General features: G+C 48.3%; 1 protein-coding gene and 1 long non-coding RNA gene across 2 annotated transcripts in view; both read right to left on the bottom strand.

The window, feature by feature from the left end:
* Window positions 1-12,768, bottom strand: part of LOC309326849 — a 131,421-nt gene that overhangs the window by 72,146 nt on the left and 46,507 nt on the right. The gene's annotated exons all lie outside the window — the stretch shown is intronic.
* ACTL6B (actin like 6B) overlaps window positions 1-12,768 on the bottom strand; it is a 29,487-nt gene that overhangs the window by 10,954 nt on the left and 5,765 nt on the right. Inside the window, exons 3-9 of the mRNA XM_081835747.1 lie at window positions 9,374-9,539; window positions 8,083-8,183; window positions 7,798-7,895; window positions 6,892-6,986; window positions 5,798-5,904; window positions 2,859-2,948; window positions 2,504-2,565 (exon numbers count right to left, since the gene is read on the bottom strand). Of these exons, the coding sequence (XP_081691873.1) occupies window positions 2,504-2,565; window positions 2,859-2,948; window positions 5,798-5,904; window positions 6,892-6,986; window positions 7,798-7,895; window positions 8,083-8,183; window positions 9,374-9,539 (719 nt within the window). The remainder of the gene's footprint in view (window positions 1-2,503; window positions 2,566-2,858; window positions 2,949-5,797; window positions 5,905-6,891; window positions 6,987-7,797; window positions 7,896-8,082; window positions 8,184-9,373; window positions 9,540-12,768) is intronic.

Here is a 12,768-nt window from a genome sequence, read left to right as displayed (position 1 = left end):
GTTTCCACAGGAGAAACATGACTCCCCATCGTGATGCAAATCTATTTCTGTCCTGTAGCGTCTGCACTGAACGGTCACCTCCACTTTGTCCCCCAAATTGCCCTCCTTTTGCCTCCCTCAAATCTAAACCTTCCCCTGACGCGAGCGAGTCAGCTATATTCTGACTTTCTATGCAGCGGTACCTTGGTTCTCAAAATTAATTCGTTCCGGAAGTCCGCTCCACAACCAAAGCGTTCCAAAACCAAGGCGCGCTTTCCCATAGAAAACAATGCAAAACGGATTAATCCAATCCAGACTTTTTAAAAACAACCCCTAAAACAGCAACTTTACTAGCTAACGAGGCCATGGACCCATAAAATGAAAGCAATAAACAATGTACTGCAGTCACACAATCAACCCATCGGTAGCTGAACCGGGTTCCGCACAGTCACGAAAACAAAACAAAAAGAGCCGCAAAAGCAAAAACGCAAAATAAATAGCAAAAATAGGCAGGCCTCAGCGTTAGACTCAAAACGGAAGCGTAACACTCAAAACGGAACATGTTCGGCTTCCGAAAAAGGTTCACAAACCGGAACACTTCCTTCCCAGTTTGCAGTGTTTGGGTTCCAAGTTGTTTGAGTACCAAGGCGCTTGAGAACCAAGGTACCACTGTATGCCACATTTGTTTTACAGACCTCCTTGCTGCATTGTAAAATCACTCCAGCGTGCTTCACAGGGAGCAATAGCCGGCTAGCTAGGCAGCTAGTCGTATATTCATCTTTATAAAAATTATTATTGAACTTCGGAACTCCCTGCCTCTTGATATCACGCATCTTTACTGCACTCCTTTTGGCGCCAGCTGAAAACATTACCGTTTGGACCAGCCTACCGATGTGTTTAGAAATCTCGTGCACGTTTTAATCTATCGTTACTTTTTCCCCCTTAAAGTTTTATATTGTTTCTTCGCCATCCATAATCTCCTTGCTTCGCCTTTTTTTTTGGAAAAATCACTTTGATGTTCTCTTTTTGCGATAAGGCGGTGTGTAAATTTTATAGAATAAATAAATAAGTATTCAGAGGCCTGTGAGCCTGGGGAGCAGCCATAGAGGGTTCCCAAAAGGTTGAATGGAGCAGATTATGAAGAGCGTGGCCACCAAGGAAATCGTGCAATTCCTGTGCTGCAGGAGTGGGTTGGGCTGCATAATCCTTGTGGGTCCCTTACAACTCTACAATGATTCTACAGAAACTACAACTAATCCAGAATGCGGCAGCCAGACTGGTGACTGGGAGCAGCCGCCGAGACCACATAACACCGGTCCTGAAAGACCTACATTGGCTCCCAGTACGTTTCCGAGCACAATTCAAAGTGTTGGTGCTGACCTTGAAAGCCCTAAATGGCCTCAAAGGTCCAGTATCCCTGAAGGAGCATCTCCACCCCCATCCTTCAGCCCAGACACTGAGGTCCAGCTCCGAGGGCCTTCTGGCGGTTCCCTCCCTGCGAGAAGTGAAGCTAAAGGGAACCAGGCAGAGGGCCTTCTCAGTGGTGGCACCCTCCCTGTGGAACGCCCTCCCAGCAGATGTCAAGTCAATAAACAACTATCCGACTTTTAGAAGACACCTGAAGGCAGCCCTGTTTAGGGAAGTTTTTAATGTTTGATGTTTAATAATAAAAATTTATTATTTATACCCCGCCCATCTGGCTGAGTTTCCCCAGCCACTCTGGGTGGCTCCCAATCGAGTGTTAAAAACAATACAGCATTATCGCTTTTTCAAAATTATTTTCATTCGTATTCTGTTGGGAGCCGCGCAGAGTGGCTGGGGAAACCAAGCCAGATGGGCAGGGAATGAATGAATGAATGAATGAATGAATGAATGAATGAATAAATAAATAAATAAATGGGTTGCCGACAGAGGTCGGTACATTTAAAGCTCTGGTTTTCCTAGTAGTGATGTGTGGAAGTGAGAGCTGGACTATAAAGAAGGCTGATCGCCCAAGAATGGATGCTTTTGAATTCTGGTGCTGGAGGAGACTCTTGAGAGTCCCATGAACTGCAAGAAGACCAGACCTCTCCATTCTGAAGGAAATCAGCCCTGAGTGCTCCCTGGAAGGACAGATCCTGAAGCTGAGGCTCCAAGACTTTGGCCACCTCATGAGAAGAGAAGACTCCCTAGGAAAGACCCTGATGTTGGGAAAGATGGAGGGCGCAAGGAGAAGGGGACAAAGGAGGACGAGATGGTGGGACAGTGTTCTGGAAGCGACCACCATGAGTTTGACCATGAGTTTGAGGCAGTGGAAGACAGGAGGGCCTGGCGTGCTCTGGTCCAGGGGGTCACGAAGAGGCAGACTAAACAACAACAAATAAATGGTGATGATGATGGTGATGATGATGAAAGGAAGGAAGGAGTCGCCCCAGCCAAGTTGGACAGAGGCAACGGATTATCCAAGGTGGACACCCAAATTTAAGCCCTCTCTGCCCCACAACACACACAAACCCCGGTCACCAAACCCATCCCAGCTACTCACTGTTCGTCGTAAGGAGAATCTGAAACTTGCAGCACAGAGGCTTGGAAATCTTGTATGACCTCCTAGTGGGGGGTGAAGGTTTAGCAAGGGAATAAAGAAAGATGACTTAGTATTCATTTGAACCCTCTTCACCCAAGTCCTAGTCCTAGCTTTCGGATATACAGGTCCTCTTTTTGGGGGGCAATGGGCTGTCATCTCTTAGCACCTCCTGCCCCCCAAAACACACACACACACCCTCAGACGTCCCGGCTCTCAGAATCGTGCCCCTCCCCCTCTCTCTAGGGACCCAGGAGTCCTGACTCCCCAGCTCTCGGTCTTCTCCCAAGGAACCCCGGAGTCCGGCGAGGTCTCTTACATTGCACATGTAATTGTGCCACGATTTGCTGACTTGAGGAAACTTCTCCTTCTTCTTCCAGTTTGGGGGTGAACCTTCGCGGACCGGCTCCTGCAGGGAACCAAATTGGGGAGAGAGAATTAAAAAGAGGGCGAGTTGGCTACCGATGAAAGAAGAATTGCAGAGAAAATTAATGGGCTGCGCAGAACTGGATAAAATGACAGGAAGGATTCGAAACCTGCGGGACCAGAGATTCACAGAAGATTGGGAGAAAGATACGAATTATTTGAAGAGCCACTGTAATCAACAAGTTACGCTACAGGAAGTTTCGTAAGGAGAAATATATGAAATATTGCAAAGAACAGAAAGAAAAGAGGTATTATGGTTATGAGATTTAAAAGTAATAGTGAAAATAAGAAATGTAAATTAAGTGAATAGACTGGAAAATTTCCTGATATGATTGATGGAAGTCGAAAATTGTATAAGATGTAAAAGTACATTTAATTATTGTTGGAAATGATATGTTGAATATATATATATATATATATATATATATATATATATATATAGGAGTTGGTGGACTTTTATTCATGGACTGATTTTTTTATCTTAAGGGCTGCCCATGAGAGACAGGGCAAGCTTGTGAAATAAAAAAAATTAAGGTCTTATATAGATATAATAAATGTTCATAAATGTACCAAGCAAACACGTTCATAAATATATAAACCCCATGTCTGAAGCAGCACAGGAAGACAGCCCTGGAACCATTTTGACCCCCAAACTGACCAAATGTTTTCTCTACAAGGTCGAAGGAAAATGGAAAAGCCTCCCCATTGTCTTTTCCTTCACAAATCCTGTCTTAAGGGTATGTCTGTGTATGAATAGGGTGAGCCTGTGATTCAGGAACTAAGTATTTGTCATTACAAAAGACTGGCCAGGCTCCCCAGGGTATCCAATCAAGTGCGCATTAACAGGTAACCTGCCAGACAGGAGGTAAACAACGCGCTCAGATTTCTGCTGTAGACCGCCCTTTCTGTGATGTATGTATGATGTTTCTGGGGGTGGCCTTGGACTCCAGGGAAGGCAATTTAAATGTCTATATAAGGGCAGGAACACCTTTGTTCAGGGTCCTCCTCCTCCTGCATGAGAGGGGAGCACTCTGTTGCAACAGTTCAATAAAGACCAGGCTTACGAGCTGCTTTGCTTCTCAATATTCTCTGCTTGGCCTCTGTTATTTTCTCCGACCGATGGAGAACCTGCAAAGGACTCTAGAAGGGCTCTTGTGTCCCCCGTAAGGGAAGAAGGGCAGGTTTTCGTTTTTTACACTTGTTTTCTGCTGCTCCCAGAGACTGGACCCAACAGATTCAAACGACAAGGAAAGAGATTCTGACTAAACGTTAGGAAGGACTTTCTGAGGGTAAGAGCCATTTGACAGAGGAAGGGGGTTTATTAAGCAGAGGTTGGGTAACCATCTGTCAGTGATTTTTTAGCTGTGATTCTTGTGTTGAAGGGGGTTGGGATATATGACCTTTGGGGGATCCCTTCCAACTTGACAATTCAATGACTGTAGACGAGCACTTCCATGAGAAAGTGTTGCAGGAATTTATGTATCGGTTGGGGGGGGGGTTGCCCCTCCAGCAGATATCATGCACATGCAGCCCACTACCAAAACCAGCACAATCACTTCTGTGACTTTTGTGATTTGTCCTCACAAAACAGTTCATCACAGTTTCTTCCTGCCTATTCAAAGGGCCTTTGCTGCATGACAACAAATGTAAGAATTCACTGATCAATGGATCTCTGTACTGGCTCACTGGAAAACTTCAGAAATTCATATAGACAGGTGAGCTCAGCTCCTCAGCAGCCCCTCTGCCTGAGTGATAATCCCTGGCATCCTGATACCTGAGAGCCAGACAGGTAGCCATGCCAGAAATAACAAGCCCAGATGAAGACAAAAAGGGTGGGATGGACTTGGCTGGGAAACAGGGAAATGTAAATATCTCTTTTGTTTCACTTGGTGGGTGTTTGGTGGAGGGCAAGGGGAACCATGGGGCAGGGTCCAGGATGCTCAGATTACGGCCACCAGACCTCCCCTTTCATGATGTAACCCTGATGTAGTTTCGGGGGGGTGTAACATGGGGATGAGCAGCTGATAAAAGTTTGGGTTCTCTTTTGTTGGGGGCTTCCATCTTGTTCCACCTGGTGGCAGGTGGGAGTCCAGTCGCGACAGTCTTCAATCAAGACCAAGCCGACTGGCTGCTGTTTGGCTCTGGGATTCCTGGCTGGGGTCCTTGTTTTTTGTCCAAGGGAGCCCTCCGATTTCTCCGTTAACAAAGGAGGAACTCCTTTAACTGGACAAATTTGGATAGGTGCGGGCTTTAGAGATACACAGAGCTCCTCATCGGAGAGGCTGGTTTGTTCTTTCTCCCTCCTCTATGTGACATCCTTGTATATATTTGAACATGGCTATCATATCCCCCCTTAACCTCCTCTTCTCCAGGCTAAACATGCCCAGCTCCCTTAGCCGTTCCTCATAAGGCATCGTTTCCAGGCCTTTGACCATTTTGGTTGCCCTCCTCTGGACACGTTCCAGTTTGTCAGTGTCCTTCTTGAACTGTGGTGCCCAGAACTGGACACAGTACTCCAGGTGAGGTCTGACCAGAGCAGAATACAGTGGCACTATTCCTTCCCTTGATCTAGATGCTATACTCCTATGGATGCAGCCCAGAATTGCATTGGCTTTTTTAGCTGCCGCGTCACACTGTTGGCTCATGTCATACTTGGTCTCTGCCCCCGTCACCTCGCCAAGGCCTCCATTTCCTGCTCTCCTGCGTCCTGGGGACACTGACAGGAATTGTGCACCAAGGAGCCTTCTCACAGCCAAGCGGATGCTACAGCTAAGCCCTGGGTCCCCGTCCCTGACTCTGGTTAGTGACGGAACAGGAAAGGGGCAATACCACCTTGGCAGCGATCATGTAAGGAGGGACGATCTCGATGTTCATCTCCTGGAAAAGTTCCCGGCACTGCATGGAGATGAAGTCTCCGGCCAGAGGGGATTTCACGATTCCTGAAAGGGGAAGGGAGGGAGGGAAAGAAGTAAGGAATGATTCAAACAGGAGAGCTGTGAGCTTTCTGTTCCTGCAGATCACAACCCCTTGGCTCCTCTTCCATCCCCTCCTCTCTGTGTCCTCTTCCCAGATCACAGAACCACCTCGCTGTTTCTGCAGATCAAAGAGGTCTGGACTCCCGCCTTCCAGAATCCTTTTCGCCCATGCATCACTCCATCTCAAGCCACCCTTATTAATATTGTTACTCTTATTCATAGTAGGGCTACTGCAATGCGCTCTATGTGGGGCTACCTTTGAAGGTGACCCGGAAACTGCAACTAATCCAGAATGCGTCAGCTAGACTGGGGACTGGGAGCGGCCTCTGGAACCACATAACACCGGTCTTGAAAGACCTACATTGGCTCCCAGTACGTTTCCAAGCACAATTGAAAGTGCTGGTGTTGACCTTTAAAGCCCTAAACGGCCTCGGCCCAGTATACCTGAAGAAGCGTCTCCACCTGCATCGTTCTGCCCGGACATGGAGGTCCAGCTCCGAGGGCCTTCTGGCGGTTCCCTCCCTGCGAGAAGCCAAGTTACAGGGAACCAGGCAGAGGGCCTTCTCGGTGGTGGCGCCCTCCCATCTGATGTCAAGGAAATAAACAACTATCTGACTTATAGAAGACACCTGAAGGCAGCCCTGCTTAGGGAAGCTTTTAAAGCTTGATGTCTTACAGTGTTTTTATACTTTGTTCCCCAGAGTGGCTGGGGAAACCCAGTACGGATAAGGCCCTTTACACAGGTAAACTGGTTCCAAGTTGTTAAGGGCTTTGCATAACAATAACAATACCCTGAACATGCCTGGGAGCAAACAGGCAAGCAGTGCAGATCTCTGAGCACAGCTGTCATAGGCCGACAAATGCAACTTTTAAAAAGCTTTTCTTAAAAAACGAACAACTAGAAAAATAAAAAGGCAATCACAAAAAAAAGTTAGATATCCCTTCTCCGACCTTGTTGCAGGATGTAACCGTCATGAACTGGAATGGCGGTCGTGTGTGTGGCTCCACTGTCCAGAACGAGTCCAGTGCTCCGCCCATTTGCAAAACTGGGGGTCTGGAGTCAAGGCTTCATCAAGTCAAACTGTGGGGGTGGGGGGGGTGGGGAGTTGCGGCGCTCATCTAGCTCTATAGGCCAAGGGAGTCGGCATTTGTCCGCAGACTGCTTCCAGGTCATGTGGCCAGCATGACTAAGCCGCTTCTGGCGAACCAGAGCAGCGCACGGAAACGCCGTTTACCTTCCCGCCAGAGCGGTGCCTATTTATCTACTTGCACTTTGGCATGCTTTCGAACTGCTAGGTTGGCAGGAGCAGGGACTGAGCAACGGGAGCTCACCCCGTCACAGGGATTTGAACCGCCGACCTTCTGATCGGCAAGCCCAAGAGGCTCAGTGTTTAGACCACAGCGCCACCTGCGTCCCTTTTAATAATACAGTGGACGCTCGGGTTGCGAACGTGATCCGTGCGGGAGGCACGTTCGCAACCTGCAGCGTTGCGCCTGCACATGCGCAGGTTGTGATTCGGCGCTTGTGCGCATGCGCAAAGCGTGATTTAACGCTTGTGCGCATGCGCGACTGCCAAAGTAACCCGTTCTGGTACTTCCGGGTTTTGGCGCGTCCGTAACCTGAAAAAACACAACTTGAAGCGTCTGTAACCTGAGGTATGAGTGGGAGAAGAAGAAGAAGAAGAAGAAGAAGAAGAAGAAGAAGAAGAAGAAGAAGAAGAAGTGTTAACTGTTGGAACTGTCCGCCACTGGATATTTTGGTTGGAGTAGCAGAGAGGGGCTGGAAGAGTAATCTGTCTTGTTGTTGGGCTCAGGCGGGGAGATAAAGCAACAGAGCCTTGCTTCCTGTTAGGATACGCGGTGAGGACGGCCGTCTTGCAGAGGAAGAACGCTGGGATGCTATAATGCTCAAACATCAGTTCCGTCAGCTTCTCACGCTTGGCCCTCGTGTTCCACTGCAAGAGAGGGGAGGGGGCAAAGCGTGAGGGAAACAGAGGCAGGCGGGTTCACGTCGCACAAGAGCAGGGGATTTATTCAGCTGGGATTCCTGCATTCCAGGGGGGTGGTCTAGATGACTTTGGGGGTCCCTTCCAACTCTACGATTCTTTGATTTGGGGGAGCGGGACATTGCAGGATACATACCGGGGCCTCGGACATGAGCACCGGGTGGAGGTTCGGCTCCGATTTGATGTGCTTGTTGTAGGTGTGGTCCAAAATGGCTTGAAAACAGTCCCAGTCTTCAACTGGGGTAGAAAGGAGAAATTGGAAAGTGTCAGGAATGGACCCGCCAACAACACCCTTTCCAACAGTTCTCTGTCATTTCAGGGACTTCCCACTAGAGGGCGCCATCCACTGAATCAGACGTTACAGTGCAGTTTAGTGGGGGAATAGCGACACCTGTGGCTGTTAAAGGAATAGCCAGCCAATGCGCTTCAATGCACATTAGCGGTTTCCAAGTAACTCCAACGCACTGGGGGTGCAGCTCAACTGAGGCTGCCTGCCTGGCGACGTCTTGACATTTATGGGGAAAGTGGGCTTTTATGGGGGTGGTCTTCATAGCTAAGAGGTACAGATTCTGCAGTTCAGAAGAGCAAAAGTGGGGACAAACTGTTGTGCAGTTAAACCAGTTTCACCCCTGTTTCAACGACTCCCAAGCAGGGGTAGGTAGACCGGCCAGTCTCCACACTCTCAGTTTCTCATTTCTGCCAACCTTAAATTCAGCCACCCAGATTTTCTACCTCAATTTGCAACTGTTCAAAGGAAAATATGCTCAGGAAAATTCGCCCGGAATTCAGGGCAAATTTCTCCTAACAAACCCATTCACCGTATTTGGAGTAATATACGCATTTTCTGAAACAATTTCCTCTAACATAACAAATACCTTCAGGTGGTTTTTCACTAATATAGCCCTTTCCCCTAAACTATGCATTTCTGTAACTGCTGGCCGGTTGGAGAAGCAGATTGCAAAATACAGGGACTTGCAAATTCCAAAGGCTAGTTTTATTTTATTTATTTTTAGAGTGAGATGATAGATTTGCCTTTAAACATGAGCTGAATTGAAATCCTTCCCCCATTCCTATAAATTATCCCAACTAAACATAAGACCATAATAAGAGGCGGCTGAATCAGGCCAGTGGCCCGTATAGTCCAGCATCTCACAAAAGCCAACCAGATGCCCATTCTGTGAAACTAGCAAGCAGGATTCGAACACAAGAGCAACACCATGAATTTCTCTTTCAAAGCCAGCCATGTTGGTGGCCTCCAGTGGCAGGGAGTCCCAAAGATTAACCTGTAGGAAGAAGGACTTTCCTCGCTCTGCCCTGAACTCTGGGAATTGTAGAGCATCCAGGCCAAGGGTTCCCATGGTTCGTGTGCCACGTCAAGGACCCCACCCCAAACTCTTTGCCCTCCCCATAGCTGCCATGCCCCATACTCATTCCGTTCTTGAGGGGCGAGATGACCTCCGTGTTCTCCCGGGGGACGTGCAAGGAGTTGGTGTCGATGTAATAGACCTTTCCGGATTTTTTCTCCTTGTCCCCATCCAGCTCCATCGCCGACTCGTCATGAGAGAGCAGCCCCACAGTGGTGGGAAAATCTGCCTACAAAAAGAGAGGTGGGGTGGTTTGGGAGGGGCAGCGGAGCGTTGCCCCTCCACAGCGGCGTAGCGTGGGTTGTCAGCACCCGGGGCAAGGCAAGTAATTTTTGCCCCCTAACCCGGCGCAAGGCAAGTAATTTGTGCCCCCTAACCCAGGGCAAGGCAAGCAATTTGCGCCCCTAACCCCTAACCTGCCGCCGCTGCCAGCTTCTTCTTGCTGCTGCCTGGGCTGGGGTATTTACGGTAAGGTAGCCACGGCGGCGGCGGCGGGTCCGTGTCAGGTGATCTGAGGCGAGTTGCCGCTGGCGCTGCCGCCCAAACGACGCCGCTTGCCCGGAGGAGGAGGAGGGCAGAGAGGCAAGGAAAATGCAACATGGCCCAGCAGCTGCAGCAGCTGTGGCGGCGGGGGGGCTGTGAGGAGGGGCTGCCTGGCGCGCCCTCTGCGGCCCTGACGCGTGGGGACCGAGGCGAGCGCTGAGAGCCGCTGCCTGCCGGACACCTTCAGCCCGGACGGGTGCACAGCTTGTCAGTTCCGCGAGACATGGGGCTCTGCTACAGCCTGCGCCCGAGGCTCTTCGGGGACTCCGGAGGCGGCGAGCGCGCCCCCCAAATGTTGTGCCCGGTGTGCCCGGCCCCCCCTGCACCCCGCACGCTACGCCACTGCCCCTCCAGCCTCCCTCTGTTCCTTCCTTTTTCCATTTTTGATTTTATGAGGTCCAGCTCTGAGGGCCTTCTTTGCGAGAAGCAAAGTTACAGGGAACCAGGCACAGGGCCTTCTCGGTGGTGGCACCCGCCCTGCAGAACGCCAGCCCACCAGATGCCAAAGAGAAAAACAACTATCATCTGTAACAGACACCCTTCGAGACCTGGAAACCAGCAAAAAGGAATATCAACAGAAAAACCGGAGAGAGACTGAAATGGACTTGAGGGCTGGAGATGTGAGGAATCCTGGCTAGGAATTTTATGGAAGGATAACTACCTGGGAAGGGACAGATACCCGGGCAGGGAGGGAGGGGGGAAAACAGATTCTTGAAAAACTTTATGATTTTTGGTTATTGTAAATTTGATTTATACTTTAATATAAAAAAGGGGAGATTGGTATAAAAATTTTGATTGATCTTAGAAAAAAGGATTTATTGCATATAAGAAGATAGGGTAATAATATGGGGTTTAATAAGATGAACTAAGTTGGAGAATAATGAGATTAAGTTTAGAGAGAGGAATAAGAACTTGCTGAATTAAATGGGGGAAGTGGGATGTATGTGGGGGGGTGGGGGGAAGTCATATGTGTTGTTTGTTGTTAAAAACTTTGAAAACCCAATAAAAATTTATTAAAAAAAAAAAAAAGAGAAAAACAACTATCAGACTTTTAGAAGACATCTGAAGGCAGCCCTGTTTAGGGAAGCTTTCTAATGTTTAATAGGTTATTGTATTAAGTGTTTTGTTGGAAGCTGCCCAGAGTGGCTGGGGAAACCCAGCCAGATGGGCGGGGTATAAATAATAAATTATTATTATTGTTGTTTTTTCATAAAACAGTAATAAACTAAACAAAAACTGAAAGAGACAAGAAAATGCAGAGCCTTCTCTCAAAGGTAGCTCTTAACTCTTATTTCACACAGAAATGGGGTCTCACCTGGGACCGCCCTTTTCACAATTTCTCTCATAAAAAGAAGGACACCCCATTGCATCATGATAATTTTACTATTTATACCCCTCACATATCTTACTGGGTAGTCCCAGCCACTCTGGGAAGCTTCCAACATTAATAATAATAATAATAATAATAATAATAATAATAATAATATTTATACCCCACCCATTTGGCTGAGTTTCCCCAGCCACTCTGGGCAGCTCCTAATCGAGTGCTAAAAACAAAAAGACATAACAAAACATTAAGTATTTTATTTTTAAGAAAACCATCCCTATAGAGCAGACATGGCCAAATTTGGCCCCCCAGCTGTTTTGGGACTACAATTCCCATCATCCATGAACGCTGGTCCTGCTAGCTAGGGATGATGGGAGTTGTAGTCCCAAAACCGCTGGAGGGTCAAGTCTGGCTATGCCTGCTATACAGGATTGCCTATACAGGACGGCTCGGGAGTCAGATAACCATACCCTCCAACGTTTCTCCAATGAAAAATAGGGGTGTCCTAAGGAAAAGTGGGGTGTTTCAGGGTCAAATGAAAAATCGGGGTGGCTTCTCTAAATCGGGGGCGTCCCTGGAAAACAGGGAAACTTGGAGGGTCTGTGTTTTCTTCTCCTAGCCTCCTGACCTGGGAGGTCTTCGCTTCCCAAGGTCCTTCACCAATAATCCTAATAAAGGCCCAGAGCAGAAGATGCCAAGGAAAATAAGAGAGGGAGAGAGAAAGGAAATAAAGGAATAAATGCGTGCACAAAACTCGTTGCGTGCAACACCCACTTTCTCTCCCCACATCTCTCTCCCCCAGCCCCGCAAGCTCACAATGCCTTTGGTAAATGACCTGCAGGAAAGACTCTGCAAACCGAAAACGGAGACCCTATTTGTACCTTTGCGGTGCATGGAAATCTTTTGATAAAAGCATATATATTTTTTTTTAAAAAAAAAAGGAAGAAAGAATAAGGAAGAGAGGAATAGATTCTGGGAGAAGAGAGAAAGGAAAAGAAAAAAAGAGATAAAAAGGATTTCCAGTTTCCCCGTACCAAAAATTTATTCTGAATATTCGCTCTAGGATGGCACCCAGCAATTCTACCAATAGGTAAAGGTAAAGGGACCCCTGACCATTAGGTCCAGTCGTGGCCGACTCTGGGGCTGCAGCGCTCATCTCGCTTTATTGGCCGAGGGAGCCGGCGTACAGCTTCTGGGTCATGTGGCCAGCATGACTAAGCCGCTTCTGGCGAACCAGAGCAGCGCACGGAAACACCGTTTACCTTCCTGCCAGAGCGGTACCTATTTATCTACTTGCACTTTGACGTGCTTTTGAACTGCTAGGTTGGCAGGAGCTGGGACCGAGCAGCGGAGCTCACCCCGTCGCAGGGATTCGAACCACCGACCTTCTGATCGGCAATTCCTAGGCTCTGTGGCTTAACCCACAGCACCACCCGCATCCCAATTCTACCAATACTTTCCCAATATTCAGTCCCAAAATATGTCACATCCACTCATTTTTTGCAAAGGGGTAAAGAGAGCATTTACCTCCACAGGCACATACCTCCACATGTGGCAGGAGTGCCCCCAAATCCAACCATTCTGGACA

The sequence above is a fragment of the Podarcis erhardii genome, assembly GCF_964252035.2.
Source record: "Podarcis erhardii genome assembly, chromosome: 13".
Classification (NCBI taxonomy): domain Eukaryota; kingdom Metazoa; phylum Chordata; class Lepidosauria; order Squamata; family Lacertidae; genus Podarcis; species Podarcis erhardii.
Note: the sequence above shows the minus strand (reverse complement) of the source record. Positions and strands in the feature narration are given on the sequence as shown.